This window comes from Armigeres subalbatus, chromosome 3 (genome assembly GCF_024139115.2).
Source record: "Armigeres subalbatus isolate Guangzhou_Male chromosome 3, GZ_Asu_2, whole genome shotgun sequence".
Classification (NCBI taxonomy): Eukaryota; Metazoa; Arthropoda; class Insecta; order Diptera; family Culicidae; genus Armigeres; species Armigeres subalbatus.
This window is the reverse complement of record NC_085141.1, coordinates 122422507-122443085: the sequence shown is the minus strand read 5'-3', so window position 1 is coordinate 122443085 and position 20579 is coordinate 122422507. Positions and strand designations below refer to the sequence as shown.

The following is a 20579-nucleotide window of genomic DNA, read 5'->3' as shown; positions in this document are numbered from 1 at the left end:
TTGCTGCTATGTCTGTAGCTAAAGAACCAAACAACAAACATCAAAATAATGGCAGTTTCTTGTTCAGCGTAAAATTTGCCATTCTGGGTAACCGTTGAAGTATAATAATCATATCTATTCCTAGTGGGTGGGATGAAATCTATTTCACTACCTGACCATAATGTTACCATGGGGATTCCTCGACTGATATCCTTCGAATCTAATCTGGACAGGTGCCCAAATGTATCAATTTTCGGTTCTCGAAGTGATAATCACAAGCACCATTTTCGGACCAACCATCCGTCGATGTACCGTGATGGAGGATTTCTTTGATCTACATTCTATGAAATGGTTATCCAAATTTGTTAGAAACGTAATTGAATTGGCTCACCTGAATGCAAAACGCAAAAAAAAACAAGCGAATCGTGATAACTGGTGGGACGAATCCAGAAACATCGTTCTTTTATATTGCGGAAGATAAAATCGGCAAAATAAGACCATCTCGTTTATCCCAGCGAAAATTTGAACTCCGATTATCGGAATAATGGCGAACAAAGACAACCTTTGATGTTTTCTGGGACATTGACAGAACCCTCACGCTTTCTTATTATTTCTGAACTAATTAATGAAATAAGAATTGCGAGATACTTCTTGCAGATCGTTATGGTTTCTTGAGCAAAATGGAAAAGTATTTCATCATTCATAAAGCCCAAATCCCTGAAAACATTAAACTTCTCCGACAACGCATTCCAATCGTTCAATTTTACGCACGTGAACCAACAACGGTGTGTAGCGTAGGTATCACTGCCATCGTCCTCGCTACTCGAGGGGTTCAGAAAGGTAGTAGTAATTCAATCAAGTTATTACTTTGGCCAAAATTGCTTCCCACGGGTTGTTTGTGTCACGTTTGACGGAGCTGCCATTGGACGAGCCTAAACCCATGCCACAGTAGTGCCTAACGGGTTGAGGTGGCAGTCAGGTGCGATAAAGTAATACGATTAGGGAATTTGATAAGCGGCTAATTCCGTCGGTGGCAATAATCGCTAAGTGATGAAGCCATAACGAGGAAACAAATAATTGTTTTTGTGATACCATCTCTAATCGATGATTGCATAGCAACAGTTTTTATATGTTTGTATGTTTGTCGGTTTGTAGACCAAAAACCAAAGCAAAAAATATGCAATTGTGAATAATCTTCTTCTTCTTTCGCCTCGCAGTTTAGTGTTCATTCAGCACTGCCACAGTTTTCAACTGCGAGGTTTCTAAGGGGCTGTCCACAAACCACGTAGATCGAAATTTCACATTTTCAAACCCCTCCCTCCCCCCTTCGTAGACTTTTCCGAAACCCCTTCCCCATCCCCTTGAAGTCTACGTAGACTTTTCCAAATTTTACTAAATATCATATGTGATTGGACACTCAAAATCGGATTCAAATTTAATCCTCAGCTCCTGAAACCAAATCCAAAGTAAATTAATTTAATTTCTGTTGGATTCGACTCCTCCTAGAGGTGTGCACCACCGCTGCCGACACTTTTGCATCGGCACCCCACTGCTTAAAATCTGTCACGCATCACCACGCCGGTTCAAATTTGTAGAAACCCGAAATTTTTTTAGAATTTTGAGAAATTTCGAGTTGAAATTTCGAAAATGTCAAGTCTACATTCCAATAAGTTTTTCGTGGATTTTTTCGTAGAAGATCCCGCTGGATAAGCTTTAAAGCTTCCCGGTTATATTTCATAGAACTCTCCGTGAAAATTCCGATGCTTTTATTGAAAATTTCATGCAATATCAAATTGAATAATCATCCGTTGAAATCCCAAGAATTTTCTTCTAAATTCCAAAACTATTCCGAATAAATTTCCGTGAAAATTTAGAATTATTTCCGGAGGTAATTTTAAGTTTAAATGAATATTTCGAAATATTTCCCGTGGAATATTAGAATGGATTCCTACGTTCTTGCACACAGTATTAATTTTTGTGTAAATTTACATTTATTTTCATGCACATATTTGGAGTATGAAAATAAACGCAAAAATGAGTCAGATATTAAATTTACACGGATTGAAAATGTAGTCATGCGAAATTAAATGACATGTAGATTTAATTGAATTTTTCAACTCGTTTAATTTCACACGATTGTGTAAATTTAAACGATGGTGTAATTTGACATTTCGTTCACTTTTTTTTTTAATTTGGGATTTTCAACAGAAAAATTCTATTGACTCAAATGAACAGTCTAGACCACATTTTGGAAACCCAATTATGTATATAGTGTCGCCCTTTTTAAGAATATTTGTGGATGGAAAATAGAATACTAAATATATGCGAACGCAATTCAATATCAATTCAATGGAATGGAAACTTGAAAAATGTGTGATAGTATTATATGAATAAAATGGTGAGTTTCATAAATTCATTTATTTATTTATTCAATTACACGATACATGTTCTAATAATATAAGCAGTATCAGCCTCTCATTTCTTTAAAGTTTAACAACGCAGAATAGAAGGAATACTTGCTGTCCGGAACCCAAGTGTGTAATCCAAGTATGCTCTGCCATCGAAATATCGAACACTTTGCTCCAACAAGATTTGCACCGAATACGATTAAAATCCTCACTCGAGAATTGTACATTTAAAACACTTTAGGAAAATGTTGACAGGCGTATGGCTGATAAATTTCGCCACATCCTCTAAACGAGCTGTGCAAAACTTACAATTAGTCCTCCCGGTACGAAACAAATGTAGCACCATCTCACTGAGCGAAAAATACCAAAGTGCACTTGCGGTATCTGCTATTTATTTATTCATTTCTTTTGTTACTGTTATTTCACACGACGATTGAAAATTAAATCAATATTGATTGAAAATTCGATGTATATTCATTTGTTTTTAAAGTAGCAGTTGAAAAATACTCTGTACTGTAAAAACGTGTGGAATAAAATTTAAAATTATATGTTTTTCGATGCTCTAATTGTGTGCATTAAAATAAACTCAATTTTCAATTGATTTCAAATTTCAATTAATTAATTATTACAGCTTTTATCAAATCTACTAAATTTTCAATCAAATTCCCGATTCAATCAATTTATTATTACATCATTTCTAATTTACATGTCGTGTAGATTTAATTATTTTTTGCTGTGCAGATTTGGAAAATTTTCCTGAGAAAATTTAAAAAACAACCTATAGACATTCCAATAACTTTTCCAAATAGTTTGCGGTATAGAAAATTTTCAGTTGTAATTTTGGTGAATTTCTCGTAAAAACTTCAAATGATTTTTCCTGAAAATACAAAGGCTTTCTTACAAAAATTGCTATTTTTTTGCGGAAACTCAAAGAGTATTGGTGGGAAATTCAAATAATATCTCGTGGAAATTTTCAATAGTCTTTTTAGAAATTCCAAAGATTTTAAATCGATTATTCCAAAGAATTCGTATTAGTACTTCCGAAGAAATTGCCGTGAAACATACGAAGAATTTCCCATTGACATTTCGAAGAATTTGGCTTATCTATCCAAAGAATTCCTTGCGAAAATTCCGAAGAATTTCCTAAATTGAAAAAAAAAATCCCGGGGACTTCCCAGAAAGTCTACAGTGAAGGGTTTCTCGCGGAAATTTCGGTGAATTCCCCGTTGAAGTGCGACATATTTTTTCGTGAGAATTCTAAAGAATCACTTGTAGTTTCTAAAAAAGTTCCTTACGAAAATCAAAAGATATTCTAGTAGAATCTGCAATAAAATCCAAGTGGAAATTTGGAATTTTTTACAAGAGTTTTCATAAAATACTTCGAAGAATTTTCCAATGAATTCCAAAAAAATTCCAATAAAGTCTTGTAAAAAAATCTTGGAAAATCCTAAAAAAATCAAACAATAGTGAACTTTGCACATAGCTGCTGTATAAGTTGTTTTCCAAAAGAATAAAAAATAAATAAAAAAGTCTACGTAGACTTTTGGTATACCCCCCCCGTCCCCCTTCGTAGACTAACGTAGACTTTTTCGAAACCCCTCCCTCCCCCTCAAGAGTCTACGTGGTTTATGGACAGCCCCTAAGCCAAGTTACCATTTTTGCATTCGTATACCACGAGGCTAACATGATGATACTTTTATGCCCAGGGAAGTCGAGACAATTTGCAATCCGAAAATTGCCTAGACCGGCACCGGTATCATCTGCGTGATTTTTGCCTCACATTTTTTGAGGACATTCAAAAGTTGTGGAGGCAGTCAGTATCGTCAATGGTCTATTTTGAATTTAAATCCGCTGTCTAATGATAAACCATGAAAAAGAATCTGATTTTGGAACTAGAACTAAAATATGCCTTTCTTTAGTTCCCCCCTGGAGCAATCTGAAAGTTCAGGAAACAATGACGCAAACGGGGCCACTATCAATGATACTTTTTATGTTAAGATTCGCTGTCTGACGGAAATCCAGTCTGTCGTCAATAGTCTTTGGTTTTGGCGCTAAAATGGATCTATCCCCTTCTAAATGTTCTCTGCGGGCACTACAGTGTTACCAATACCGGTCAATTTGCTCGATTTCTCATTTCTGAGTAATAAGAAAACTTTTCGAAAAAAGTCATAGCGAAAGAGTTGTGACATAGCCGCAGTCATTTTTTTTTAATCTTGCGGAAAGCTCATGTGGCGTGATGCGTTCTTCTTCTTCTTATCGGCATTACATCCCCACACTGGGACAGAGCCGCCTCGCAGCTTAGTGTTCATTAAGCACTTCCACAGTTATTAACAGCGAGGTTTCTAAGCCAAGTTACCATTTTTGCATTCGTATATCATGAGGCTAGCACGATGATACTTTTATGCCCAGGGAAGTCGAGACAATTTCCAATCCGAAATTGTCTAGACCGGCACCGGGAATCGAACCCAGCCACCCTCAGCATGGTCTTGCTTTGTAGCCGTGCGTCTTACCACACGGCTAAGGAGGGCCCCACGTGATGCGTTACGGAGCCGAAATCAAGTTTAACAATACGTTTCTAGATTCTTATACATAGTGTTAGTTTTGGGGAACCGAAAGACTCGCGGTTTAGTTGAGGTTAGGGAATACAATAATACAGTAGGAAAGGAAAGGATTTTAGGGTGCTTAAGTAATTACGATGCTGATGTTCACAAAGTTGACATTCCTCGCATTTTCACATCTGTAACGGGACAAACAAACTTTTTTTTTGGGAGACACCGACGAGAGGAAGACATACGGAAGGGATTGACGACAGATATTGAAATGTACTACAAGAGGAAAACATTCGTAAAGAGGTACGACAGACAAGGGAATGGGCAGACAACGATTACAGTCTTACATTAGCAATTTTAAAAAATTGGTGTACCAGGGACATGTACTCGAGATCAAGGCTCGACAACACTTCCCTAATAGGCTTTGGTCACACGCCCACGTGACACGATCGATGTCCTGATAATCCTCGCCTCAAACACAGAGGTGCTATGAAAAACGTTAAAAACACCGAAAACAGTGGAGTCATCCATTTTTGACCCGTCTGTGAAAAAGCTTCTCTCCTCGCTGGCGTGCCCGTATTTGGAGGTGGTTTAATGGAGGTATGACCTCCGCACGAAGGAAGTCTGGTATTCCATGAACCTCCTGCTCAAAAGTAACAGAGGAACTGTAAGAGTCTGAGAAGTTAACACCATTGGCTTACCTCCAGCATCATATACCAGTGGTAAATATTCATGAATCGAGATTGAGGGTTTTGTTCGAGCAGCTTCTCGAAGTTGTCAATGACCAATGGATTGAGAACCTCCCAGCGGATGAGTAACCGGAGCGATAATTCCGCGAAACGATCTGTCAGAGGCAGTACTCACGCAAGTACTTCCAGACTCATCGTATGAGTCGAATTCATACATCCTAACGCGATACGGAGACAGTGGTACTGAATCCGTTGAAGCTTCAGCATGTGTGTTTTAGCCGCGGACTGGAAGCAGAAACTACCGTATTCGAGGACCGACAAAATGGTTGTTCGATACAACGTGATAAGATCTTCGGGATGCGCTCCCCACCATGTTCCGTATATCGATCGGATGAAGTTGATCCGTTTCTGGCATTTTTGTGTCAGCTACACAATGTGCTTCCAGAAGGTGCATTTCGAGACGAACCAGACCCCGAGGTATTAAGAAGACATGCTATGAGTGATTGTCTTACCCATCAGTTGGAGCGCGAACTTTGCCGGCTTATGTTTTTTGAAAAGATAACCATCTCAGTTTTCTTCGGAGTGAATTCGATACCCAGCTTCGTAGCCCAAGTGGACAAATTGCCCAGAGTATCTTGCAATGGTCCTTGCAGATCAATTGAGGTTGGCCCCGAAACGGATACAACGCAGTCATCCGCAAGCTGTCTTAACGAGCAATTCGGCATGAGACATTCATCAATGTCTGTGACGTAACAATTGTAAAGTAGGGGGCTCAAACATGAGCCCTGGGGGAGACCCATGCTGAAAATTCGTGAAGTTGCCGAGTCACCATGAGAAAAACTCATACGCTGCTCTGACAACAAATTGTACAAATAATTGTTTAAAATTGGTTTAAAGTCCACACCAGTCGAGTTTGTCGGATAAGACATCAACGCAAACTGAATCGAATGCCCCCTTAATGTCCAAAAAAACTGATCCCATTTGCTCTTTTTTAGCGAAAGTAAGCTGAATTTCTGAAGAAAGCAACGCAAGACAGTCGTTCGTTCCCTTGTCCCTGCGGAAACCAAATTGTGTATCTGACAAAAAACTATTCGATTTTCCGGGTTTCTGGATGGCTATCACCCTCACTTGTCTCTCCCTAGAAGATGTGCTTCGTGAGGTCATATGAGAGGTCGATAGAAACAGATTGATTACGTCCATTGGAAATCGAGACTTCGATCGGCAAATGATCACTACCATGGGGATCTTGGACCACCTTCCAAGTACAGTCCAACGATAATGAGCTCGAACAAATGAAAAGATCTAGACGGCTATCTCTTGCTGGAGGAGCCACTCGTGTAACTTCTCCTGTATTCAAAATTGACATATTAAAGTCGTCGCAAAGCACGTATATCATTGTTGAACGGTTGTCGTCGTACAGTTCCCCCCAGCCTGTTCCGTGGGAGTTAAAATCTTCCTAGAACAACCGTGGCTCGGGCATAACAGAGCAGATATGCGAGAGATCTCTACGAGATATCGCGGTGTTTGGAGGAAGATATATCCAGGCAATACTGAGGTCTTTTCCTCGACATGCGACAGCTTCGGTGCCAGACATCGGCGCAAGATCGACTCTATTCAAGGAGTGCTGTTTTTTGATCTCTAAAAGCACCCCTCCATATCGATTTGCCCGATCGCGGCAGGTTATGTTGAAATCAGGAAAATGAAGGTTCATATCTGGTGTTTTTGGTCGACTTTAAGACGAGTCAAGTACGAGACACTGAGGACGACCTTACTGTTGAGGTCGAAAAACGTATCTGTCAAGTGCTGGAATTAAATGGGATTGTACAAACTCGTCTTATGACAAGAGACGAAGTTTCCCAATCACGGACCCGGAAAATGTGACGCAGAAAAAGTCAGACGGGGAATAAATCCGCTTCTCTCCCTCCTGCGACACCGAATACATTTGTTTGCAATCCAGTATCGCATGACATACTTCTCTCCGTCACCACACCCGCGATCTCACACACTGCTGATGGTAAATAGACCTTATATTCGAGAGTGAAAAGCTCACCGGTGACAATCTCGTTGGGCTGTTTACGATCACTGACTGTGACGCGAAGCTTACTGGACCCAACCATGTCAACCCTAGTAAAATTTTGGTTTCATGCTGGTTTTATAACACTCTTGTAGAGTAAATTATGGTCTTCAAGAGCGTTATAAAACTTAAAATGTTACTTGGGAATGGTCGTGACAGACGATAATCGGTTTTTTTGATATTCAAACGTTTGCCTTTGGGTCGAAAGAAAACAACACTGCCCACTAGAGTCGTGAGGGTAGACCTTGGGACGTAGAGGAAATTAAGGCGTTGCTGGTGTCCATTTCGTTTTGGTTTGGAACACCCGAATGCAATCCAACATTTGTCATCAATCAGTCAATGTTTTCAAATGAAATCTGCTTCTTTTAATCAAATGATGAAGTATCAATAAGAAAACATAATTATCCTGTTGATCAATTGGATTATTTATTTTCCGATTGTGAAAAAACTGCGAATCAAACTGGCAATTCCCCAATGCACTGAGCGGTCAATATTTGTATCGGTCTTATCAGTTGCCGAAAGTGAAGTATTTATGAAATTGAGTTACTTCTTTGGATGATGCCAAACATAATCATGGCATAGGATAACGCCTTGACTGTTCCACCCTGGAGCGTTCATGCCTCGGATATATTCAACTTGTCCCACCCCTTCCACTGTGTCGAACTGAACAAGCTTCAATGGATTTTGTCTAATTGTTATAACCAACTTACCAGCCATAACAAACCGCTTTCACCTGGAAGCGGATTATCCAATCAGCTCCTCTGTGTAGACAAATTTGTTAATCCTTTTTCTTTCCACTTGGTGGTGGTCAACTAGGTATCTGTTGATTGCGTACAACCAGTACCTGTCGTCACCCGACAGCAGGAGAATGTAGGGCACAGGAAGACCACCTGGGGTTTTGATTGGCCTCCAGTTTAATTACTTTTTGCCATACGGAAAACCCGATGTGGTTGATTAATTTTCCAAACCATTATTGCCTCAAACTTAAAACGGCTGTCGTTTCGTCGATTTGGCATAATCGTTAGCTTGAAGAATCGGTAAATTTGGGGAGCTAGATAATTCCCTATGGACTAATCTGTTGTTTTCTCTCGTTTTTTCAGGATTATGAAAGGCACTTTGTGGCTGTGTACATTGGTGACTATTTTAGTATGTGTCAGACGACAGGTATCAGGCCAGCCGTTCACAGACAGGAGGATCATACAGGTAGGCAATGTAATGGATGCCTTTGTGCGTATGTTATCTGATTTCTCGTGTGTAAGAAAAAAAAAATGCATCTAGGAAAAGCCTAAAATAGCACTGATAGGCGGAAGTCCCAGTATTCACATTTGCTAATACTTATTTAAAGAATCCCCATTGCATGTGATTCGTAGCGGCCATATCATATGAGTAGGGGAAGGAGGATGGTTGATGTGTAATGTGTATATATACCCTAGCAAAGACTGCTTCAATATCCTAGTTGTGACGATTTTACTTCATCCAACAGTTAAACAACATAGCTAGTTGATGCCATCTTTAAATATTAGAAAATCTCAATCACATTGATAATAGGGAAGAATCCCCAAAACGCCACCAGCCCCCCCCCCCTCAGGCAAAACGCCTTTTGTGGTTTCCCTCATGTTTAGCGTCATTAAGATGTCCGTAACAAAACTAGATCTAAAATTATGTAGGTTAGGTTTGAAAATAGTGTATGGGAGGAAGGTCGGAAAAACCGAAAATTTCCACATTTTGAAGAAACATCCAACACTTTGGCGAGGCAAAACGCCCTGGTGGCACTAACCTACAATGTACTTACGCCTCCACGCACTATCCATACAAGAATGCTGATTCGCCGACGCGTGGTGCTTTGTTTCCTAGGAGCTGCCAGCTAAAAGACGTTTTGCCTCAATCACCACTTTTTTGAAATGTGAGTATTAGGGGAAGGAGGGGCAATATGCCCTAGCTAAGCATAGACTGCTTTTATGCCTTAGCTATAACGATTTTCATGGGTGTTTCTACCTCACGCAACAGTTAAACAATATAGCTAGCTGATGCCATATTAAAATATTGATAATCATATTGATAATATTCACATTTAAAAAAAGTGGTGATATTTCGTTGTTGGAAAACTCATGAGGCAAAACGCCTTTTAGCCGGCAGCTCTTAGGGAACAACGTACCACGCGTCGGCACATCAGCATTCTGGTATGGACAGTGCGTGGAGACGCGAGTACATTGTAGGATAGTTTCACTAGGGCGTTTTGCCTCGCCGAAATGTTAGATGTTTCATCAAAATGTGGAAAATTTCAGTTTTTCCTACATTCCTATCTATTATTTTAACACTTTTTTCGCCTAACCTACATAATTTCACGTCTAGTTTTATTAAGGCTATCTCAAACATGGTAAATATAAGTGAATACCCGAAAGTCGTTTTGCCCCGGGGGGCGTTTTGGGGCCTCTTCCCCTATCAATATGATTGAGATTTTTGACAATTTTTGAATGGCATCAACTAGCTATCTTGTGTAACTGATGCATAATGTAAAAATACCCATGAATAACGTTACAAATAAGACAATAAAGCAGTGTGTGCTTAGCCAGGGGATATTGCCCTCCCTTCTCCTATTCACATTTAATAAAAGTGGTGATATTCCGTTGGCAGGAAAACTCATGAGGCAAAACGCCTTTTAGATGACAGCTTTTAGGGGACAAAATACCACGCGTCGGTTAATCAGCATTATGGTATGGATAGTGCGTGGAGACGCGTAGTACATTGTAGATTGGTCCCTCTAGAGCGTTTTGTGGTGGGGGTGGGGCGCTATATGGGCCCCTTCCATTATGAATACCACATAGGGTAGGGGTACCAATTGACGCCATACATAAGGACAACTATTTTTTGAAAAATAAGTTAAAGGCATGTGGGTGAACTTTATATATCAAGGAAAAGGTTTTACTTCCTGCTCCTTAGAACAGCTGTGAAAACCACAAAAAAATTTGTTTAAATCCTCTAAATTGATTAATCCATAATAGGAACGCTATACATTTTTTTATACAGACTTCAAACGCGATGCGGAAAGCAAGGAAGCTACCTATCGGGCCCAAATTCTGCACAGTTGTCTGGGACCCAGAAAGGTTTCGAAAAAGCATTTATTTAAAAAAATGACCACGACGCCCCATTCTAATGAATATCACGATAAAGAGTAACTTGATGCCAATTTCCATACATTAAATTTTCTTTCTCATATTAAATACGATAATTATTATAATAAATAGCGTAATATGAATAGGCTACATACTGCCGCTAACCGCAAGTCGAGCACATCTGAACTTTTGGCAATTTTGAGTAATTATCATATTTCACTTTATTTTCACATGTACTATGCGTTAGGCTATTCTATGCGAGAAGTTTGTTCTAGAAAAGTGGAGAAAATACCAAGTCAAATTGTCCCATATGGAAAAGTAATCGCAAGTCAGTCACATCGAGTCACTTCGTAGAATGGCATACAAATTGATCATATTTGTTAAATACATGTGCTCAGAACACCTCTCAAATACAAAAACAAATGGTTTCGAAAGAAAAATACGGAAGAAAATTATGTAAACATTTGTAATTTTGATTTATGTTGTGGTGGGAAGTCATAACGAATTTAAGATTAATGCATATAGGAATAAACGTTGCATCAGTAAATTCCAATATAACGTGTTGAAACTTGCACGCTACATATACATAGCAATAGTTCTTTGTAATATGTTTTAGTTTATGATAATAGAGATTTTTTAAGGTGATGTTTACTTCCCATTTTACTTAATAAACAACGATCTTACTATTGTGGAATCATTCTAATTTCTCACCCAGAGAATGAGTTAGATTTTAAACTGATTTACTTCAGGGCTTTGATACACTTACGCCTTGTTTTTTTACCATTTAATCAATAAAATTAAATGATGAGAATAAGGCGTGATTTACCTATTTCCGAATGTTATTCATATGAGTCGCGATGCTATGTGTTCCCAATGAGTGTAAAAACCAATGATAGTCATGCTTACAGACACGCCCACGTGCCACAACATGGGTGGGCCTTGGGACAAAATGACAAGTAGCAGAAATGACGTAGCGGGATTCTTACGAAGCATGAGATATATCCTGCAAGCTATGAACCAGAGAAATGCAAAGCCACTAATTTCAAGAAATGTTCATTATCTTTCAGAAATCCTCAGAAATGCATATAGATCGCTACGAATGGCTTAGAAATCGTATGACCGTTCATGAATGCTCTAAAGTCCCGGGTCTTATTTCGGACAAAATTTGTGGAATTAGAGATGATAATGGTTTTACAATGAACTTCCAACAATTTATCTAAACTTGGTAGAACTAATAACTAAGACTTATTATAAACTTATAATTAATCATATGTTGTTTTCTACAGAAAGTCATAGAATCTCAAACATTCTTTTGGGAATCCATAAATATTTTTGAAAGAAACCAATGCGTACTTCCTGGAGATGTTTAATAACCTTAAGGAAAACCATAAAACCATCAAAACATTGATTTCTCGGAAAGCCTAAACATTCTTGGTTCCTGAGCCTCTAGACATTGTAGACGCACCTGCTGGCGGTTCATAAAATCCGTTTTTGTTCCACTCTCCGACATGTTAGATATTGTCAAACAAGCATCGACAAATTTCAAAACGCTATGAGCAGTGTTCACATGAATACAAAAAGTTTCCAGCCAGTTTCCGGATTGAGAGTCCCGAATATTAATTGCGGCTGCACACAATTGTTTTTTTGAATCTCCAATTTCTTCGACGCCATCATTCACTAAGTACTTGTAACAATTATAAGAAATATATATTCAGTAAGTAAGGACATACATTCATCACACTACAAACTATTTCACTCGTTGATGAGGTATTTTAAAAGTTATAGGTGTGTAAAGGTGTCCAGATCTTATCGCGCACAAGCCTTACTACATTACCGACATTATGTTATGCCTATAACGGACTACCATTACGATATTACGAAAATCTGCGATGTGGGCTTTCAAAGCATTCAAGAGTTTCAAAATGTTCAGATTGCATGCTTCACCATGTTTGTTAGGGGAACTGTACCGGTTTTGGCCATGTTCCTAATTTGGCCAATTTTGCGAATAACTCCCAAAATAAAGCATTTCGCGAGGATTTTATTGGTCACAACAAGAGATATATCCCTCACGATTCAACGCTGATTTCAACTGATCATTTATTTTGGCAAAATATGTATTTTTCAGGGTTGGCCAAATTAGGCACTAAGTTGGCCAAAACCGGTGCACTTCCCCTATTAGAGCATTATTTTTGATTTTTACAAATTTGAGTTTTGCTCGACGGAATGTGACTGACTTGCGGTTACTTTTCTCATTGAGATGAAAAGTAATCGCAAGTCAGTAACATTGCGATTTCCAACACGGCAAGTGAGTTTTTCACTTTGTTGTCACTATGATCCATTAAATATTCAAACAATCTTTGGTGTGTGGCGTTTGAAGCTGATCAAAATTACTTATACACAATTTTTGACGAGAAAAATTACAAAAACTTTGCAAGCGATTTTCTTATTTGCACGTTTTTCCAGATGTACTCGACTTGCGGTTGGCGGCAGCATAGATGGTAACAGATTTAAATCAGAACTTGTAATTCTGTTAGAGATTTTTTTTTATAACAGAGGTTGTTATAAAACATGTAGCATTGTACCATTAGTAGTAAAAATATCAAAAACGGAGATAAATTCACCATTTGGTGTTGGTGATTATATATATTTAATGTCAACAGCGTTGTGTTTATTTGTCAAAAAAAAAATAACATCAACGTTAAGGAGACATAGTCATGGTCAGCGGTTGTGCTAACAGTGGAGATCCTCGATGCAGAACTGTATCAACATTTTTACATTGCTTAATTACGCTTAATAATCATAAATGTTTTGAAATTGGTGGACCTGACTCGGCAATCAGTTCATAACCAAACCGGCACTGATCAATATAACAGCAGATTCGGTAAAAAACAATTCCAATGGAAAATGTCATTAAAGAGTGCTTTTTTATGCTGTTTGTAGCCATGAACCATTTCAGACTGAAAGCTGTACCTGTATCATTTAAATTTGTTCCCCTGACTCTCGGTCCGAGTAAGTCACTTTTGGCGAACGCCTTATTAAGCTGCATTTTATACCAGCTTTGCAGTCCATAACTGTAGTAAACTTTCTCCAGTGTAAATAAAACTGTTTGCACGGTACTGCAGCTTATCTTGGTTGTGCACTAGAAAACAAACAACTACCTAGCACCGAGGTGCGGGCAAAGATTTCCCACGTGTTATCCATCACCTCTCTGGGCTTCGGCCAGAGCACTGTTGCAATGCATGATGATATGACTCTGGAGGATGAAACTTTCAACAGCTTGAAAAGTGTTTTACTTTAGTTTTACTTCAGCCCATTGGGAGGTTTGCTCGCTGCAAGAGAAAGTAAAACAAAATAGGGTGATGTTGGGTAGTCCTGGAAGGGGTCCCATTTCCGACACCGGCCCGAGCTCCAATTAAAGCAATTAGTTCTGATCAACTTCACCATTATTTGAAAAAAGTGCGTTTGACTAAACCCAAAAGACTACTGCCCTACATCTCTTCTGAACACGTGTAAGCGAGTTAATTGAATTTATTTCAGTTGTTACTTGCTCTCAATAAGTGGACGATCGTAGTGAGTAATTAATTCGAGTGGAGTTTTAACTGGAAATAAAACGCATTAAAGCTAGACCCACTTGTGGTAGGTAAACTAGAATAGGTTTATTTTACTTTCTCGAATGAAGGCATTAATTGGTGGGGGACAAAGCTCCTGTTGTGAGATGCAGAAGCTCTTGGTAGCTGGTTGGTAGTGTAGTGTGATATACTTTTCACACTTGACAACAAACCCCGAAGCGCAGTACATATTCTAAATAAAAGTCAAGCACCCATCTGATTTAGTAATAGACACATTCCGGCGTGACGTTACAACGTTTTGACGTACCTTTAAATGGTTTTTTGGAGAAATCTTGCATAAAACATCAGTAAACATATGCATATTATTACATATTCTGAATCCTTATAAAATTTCGGATCGAATAGATATATTAACACCGAATATGTGTATGAAAATGGCTTTCTGGGATGCAATTTGCTGCGTGACGTTACAACGCGCGTGAATTCCTGATTTTGTACCTTGACTTAAACACGGTTAATTCTCTGCTCTGGTCGTTATTTTGCTCCAAAAATAATAAACACCTTTAAAATATATGAGGATAATGGATGACCCTATGGGGTAATATGCCCAAAATACGGACTAAGTTCGTTCTATTCGACATGAACATTTCGTGACGTTACAACGCAAGGTGCTCTAAAAACAGGTTTTTCAAAGCGTTGTAACGTCACGAAAAAGTATACCACTTTAAAATCAATTTTAACATGAGTTTTCAATCCATAGTGTATGGTATTGTACCAAAGTGAAAAAGATATAATGTTCGATACTGTATTAAGTTGATCAATGGCACGGAGCGTTAATTCCAATGCCCAAATTTTCAAACTGGAACCCATATTTTGGCTTCTTTGTAAGATTTAACCGAGTAGAAACAAAAAGCTGATCGTTCAAGCATAATACGCAGTGTTTTGTTTGGTCTTATGTCAAAATTTCGGCATAACTAAAATTGAAAATTATATGTAAAATGCATTTGAAATCTAAAATTTTATTATAATAGTAGAAGCACGTGTGTACAATTAGACTTTATTTTCCAAACGCTTGCTTTGATGCTTGGGTTTTCAAATGCCAAATTTCTTGAAAGTAACTGCAATAGCAGAACTAGTTCTGATTGTCTATTCCACGTGAAATACAAGATACTTCAAGAAATTTTACATTAGTTATCTGATAAGTACATTGTTTATCAACACCATCGTTGAAGAATTTTATTTAGCTTTGTCACATTTCATTCGGTATCAGACGCAAGAACGTACATAGTCACTCTCAAATCTCAATGCGGTTTGAGGTTTCTTAGCCCTGGGAGGCTATGGATACAACCGCAACAACTTACTAACGCCCTGACTTCTACACCAAGGAATTTCACATTGATGATTGCATAGTACAGTTCCTATCTAAACTGGTACCTTTGGACCTCTGGGGCAGTATTTCTTTCCGCAAATTTCAAAAACCTGGCTGAGCTCTAGTTGATCATGTATCGTGTGCGCGATATTTCAGAATAAATATTTCAACACGGGGAGACCCAATCAGCTCATTAAGATTTGAAAATAAACCTTTTTTGTTCATCATTAAATAGACCTAAATCAGATGACTTACGACAGATTATTTATTGATCAGTTTCATTATTTTTTTAGCATATATCGAAGAAGTCGTTCATGACTTTATTGCTTCTACATGTAGGGTAACTGTACCAGTTTAGGCCATGTTTCTAATTTGGCCAGTTTCACGTATAACTGCGAAACTAAAGAAATTTTCGATGGTTTTATTTGCATAACAGGAGAAATATCGCTTTTTTATTTATTTATTTATTTACCGACGTGTCACCCCATAGCAAATACAGTAATATCCCGATTTTATCACTCCCCTCGTGAATTTTGGGGTGATAAAACAGGGTATGTGACAAAATCGGGAAAAAAATATTTTAAATTTTTTATTCCATTTCACAAATATGAATCATTTTATGCCTTGGAAAGGCAAAATGCGTGAACGATACCAGTTTTTTCTTGTCGAAAATGCTTATAGAATCCTTCCTCCTACTCAGAAGTAATTTATAATAAACTACTAGCGGTGAAAGTTATTTCATGGAAATCAACGTTGTTTGCAGTATTATTTACAAAGATAAAAAGAATTACTAAAATTTTCAAAAAATTTTGGGGTGACAAAATCGGGTCGAAAACGTGACAAAATCGGGACGTGACAAAATCGGGTCGAAAACGTGATAAAATCGGGGGTAGACAAAATCGGGTCAATACTGTAATTCAAATTTGCTGCCCACGACGCCATGATGAAAAATCATCATACACTACCGCCAATCTCATAATGGCTCGCGAAGTTTTCGTAGCTCAGCCACCAACCTACGTGTATCAACATTGCATCGGAGTTGTGTATTAATTCATTAGATAGTAGTGATCGCCCGCAAAAGCAAATAAACGTTAAAAATGGGGGACAATCAGAGAGCGCCAGTGACACGTCGGTCCGACGGTTGTTGTACTGTGGGCAAACAGATTTTTCACTTTTCCTGCCTATACTGACGGAAATGGGTGAGATCGCCGAAATACTGCTTCACCCTATGTCACATTGATTCAAAATTTGCTTTCTGTATTTATGTTGATATGTTCAACCTATAGCTAAACACAAATTGAGCCAATTTGTCCGGATATCTTACAAGCTCCATAGGCTATATGATGAATATTTTTCCGTGACGTTACAACGCAAACTTCACCTAGATGAAACTCAGTCTATTTACTACCGATTTTATGTCTATTACCACCAAAACAAAGCTTTTTTCGAGTACAAAGAGCATACGAAATTTTAAATTCGAGGCTTATATGTACTTTTCAGAAAATTAAAAACAGTCCATTTTTCGTGACGTTACAACGCTTTTTTGTGAAAGATTTCACCTTGTCAAAATTCATATTTCTTACAATTTTAAATCAGATTTTACATAGGGTACTGATTCTATACTTTTTCATCTTTGAATAGGTGAGAACAGAGTGCAAATTGGTGCATCAGAACCCAAATTACAGTCAATTTGAGAAAATATGTCTAAACAGCCGTGACTCTCATTACTATCAATTATACTAATTGTTAGTCAAAAACTTATTTTAAGCTAAACTATTATCATACCAAATATTTTATTTGATGATTTAGGTATTGGAAAATATGGGAAACACATAGATAATGTCAAAAATTGAGTTTGAAAAATTGGTGCTCCGGTGGACCTGTCCGAAGAATGTGTCAATAAATCATTTTCACACGAATTGAACAGCGCTTTAGCAACTAAGGCATAAAATAAGGCAGTAGGTTTCCTGTGAACTTATGATGGACAAATAAAAGAAACGAAAGTCAGCCTTCAAACGAGTAGTATCTACTTTGTCAATTAGAACGACTTGAAGAATTTTAATACTAAAACATATTACAATAGTGCATTTACCGATTTAGCTATTTGCAGTTTCTTTCCTAATCTAAATTTATTTGTTACGTCTCTATTATTTTGCTATAATAAATTCCAAAGGCTATGCGGATTAAAATGCACAAATATGGGTTACTTATATCAATTGAAGAAACTCACTCATTCATTCATTCTCTATTATTCATTCACTTTCTCACTCACTCTAACTCACTCACTTACTCTCACCCACTCTTACTCATTCACTCACTCTTACTGACTCTCACTCACTCATAAACTCTAACTCACTCACTCTTACTCACCCACTCGACGATTCTGAGATTTAGACCACGCTAATCCGTTGCTTTTAATACAGCGACTAAAGAAAAACTTCAACATTTTGCCTTTTTTACCTATCTGTCGAGTCGATCCTCTAGTTCAGTCGTTCTCAACTTGGGGTACATGTACCCCTGGGAGTACCTTCACCGAGTTCAAGAGGTACCTCGAATGTCTGGCGATCAGTAAACCATGGCCTATTGAATCCTGCCCTCAACAACTTCCACGCTTCCTTCCAAGTGACCCAGATGCCTCATTTTAAGAGGTTCGGCAACTTTCGAACAGCCCGGAAGCCTTCTTTAAAGCTTTTTCTATAAACATTCTTTTTTTCCTGCTTCTTTCAAAAGCCTCGGAAGGATCTTTTCAAGGAGCTCGGAAGGCATTTTTCAACAGGGTCGAAAGCCTCCTTTTAAAAGGCTTGGGAGCCTACTTTCAAGAGGCTTGGAAGCCTCCATTATAGAGGACCTTATTTTAAGCTTTCTTCTTTAAACTTTCCTTTTTTCTTTTCTCCTTCTTCTAAAATACTCGGAAAGCTCTTTTCAAAATTCTCGGAAAACTCTTTTCAAAAGGCTCGGAAGACGCCTTCAAGAGGCTCGGAAGCCCTCTTTTGAAGGGGTTGGAATTCTTCTTTCAAAAGGCTTGGAGCCGTACTCTCGAAAGCCTCAGAAGCGTCCTTCCAAGATACTCAGAAGCCTCATTTCAAGTGGCTCGATAGCCTTCTTTCAAGTGGGTCAGAAACCTCTTAAAATGGTTTAGAAGCATCTATTCATCCAAAAGGCTCGGAAGGCTCTTCTAAAAAAGCTCGGAAGGCTTCTTCCAAGAGGCTCGGAATTCTTTTTTCAAGATACTTGGTAGCGTCCATTCAAGATACTCCGAAGCCTCCTTTTAAATGGCTTGGAAGCCTACTTGTAGAGGCTCGGAAGACTCCCTAGCAGCACCAATCAGCTATTCGGTTTCTTTTAGAAAGCTCGAAAGCCTCCTTTCAACAGGCTTGGGACTCTTTAAAAAGGCTCGGAAGACTCCTTTCAAGATGCTCGGAATTCTAAGAGGCTTGGATACGTATTTTCAAGATACTCAGTAGCCTCATTTGAAATGGCTCGGAAGCCTCCCTTGAAGGGGCTTAGAAGCCTTCTTTCAAGAGGCTCGGAACCCTCTCTTCAAAGGGCTCGGAATTCTTTTTCCAAGAGGCTTGGAAACATACTTTCAAGCAGCTCAGAGGCGTCCTTTCAAGATGCTCGGAAGCCTCCTTTTAAGTGGCTCGAAAACTGCATTTCAAGAGACTCGAAAGCCTTTTTTCAAGAGGCTCGAGAGGTTCTCTCGGAAGAGGCGCGCAATCCTACTTTCAAGAGGCTCGGAAGCCTCCTTTTAATACTCTCGGAAGCCTTCAATAGTTGAAAAAGTTCTATCGGAAGCTCGATGTATGACCTTAATTTGAATTGGGAAGTTTTAAAGAAAATGAAAATTTCAGAAAAGTTTATGGAGAGCCATATATTCCGTTAGTTCTCAGGTCCATTTTTCATGTATCTTAAGAGCTACGATTATTTTGTTTAACATAAAAAAGCATAGGGGGTACCTCAATTAATTCAAAAGTTTGAAGGGATACCTCTCAAGAAAAAGGTTGAGAACCACTCCTCTAGTTGATTGCAGCGGCGCACTCTAGATCGATTTCAATTCGAGCTTGATTGTTTTAACAATCAAAAAAACTTTTAACAATAAAAAAGAACTCATACCTTCCAGGACTCGCATGGTCCTGGATCGCTCACACAGTTCCGACCTTGTTGTGAACGACTATCGAGCTTTTTTCGAAGGTTTTGTACTTTTTACAACGGTGCGAGTCCAGGAAGGTTTACATTTGTTCAACTTTTTCTGCGAAATGTTCCATCTTTTATTATATACATATAAACACAGCTGTCCCCAAAACAAATTGATTAGTGGGAAAATCCGTTCCTGAGTTATATTGCCTCAAAGGAAATGTAAATTCATTTTTATATATCTTCCCTAAACAAAAGTAAATATGAACTGTAAAAAACTGCAGTTTTCCAGTAATTTTATTTCCGGAAATGTCGATGAATAACAAAACGTAAGAAAATTTTTGATAATATTTACGGTAAATCTTTCTTTATTTTACTGTTCGATCGGTAAATAGATAAATTTTTATGGATTGAATAATTCAAAATGGAAAATTAGGGTAAACTGCCCAATAGCGGACCCCCAAGTAACGGATTTTTTCTCTTCCTGCCATAAGGAGTACAAAATTTCTACATATGAATTTTGCGTGATCTAATAACAAGTTGTGCATCTCCTATACACGATACACATTTTCTATGTTGCTAACAATGTCATATAGGGTACCCTTAGTAGAGGTAGCACCAATAGTGGAGGTAGTGAGGTTTTAACTTTCCGGGACTCGCATCTTTGTAAAAAGTACAACACCATTGAAAAAAGC

At 38.3% G+C, this 20579-nt stretch overlaps 1 protein-coding gene across 1 annotated transcript in view; it reads left to right on the top strand.

Moving 5' to 3' along the window:
- The window catches only part of LOC134221058 (uncharacterized), a 136495-nt gene that overhangs the window by 92285 nt on the left and 23631 nt on the right, over positions 1-20579 (top strand). Inside the window, exon 2 of the mRNA XM_062700237.1 lies at positions 8800-8902. Within this exon, the coding sequence (XP_062556221.1) occupies positions 8804-8902 (99 nt within the window). The 5' untranslated portion in view covers positions 8800-8803. The remainder of the gene's footprint in view (positions 1-8799; positions 8903-20579) is intronic.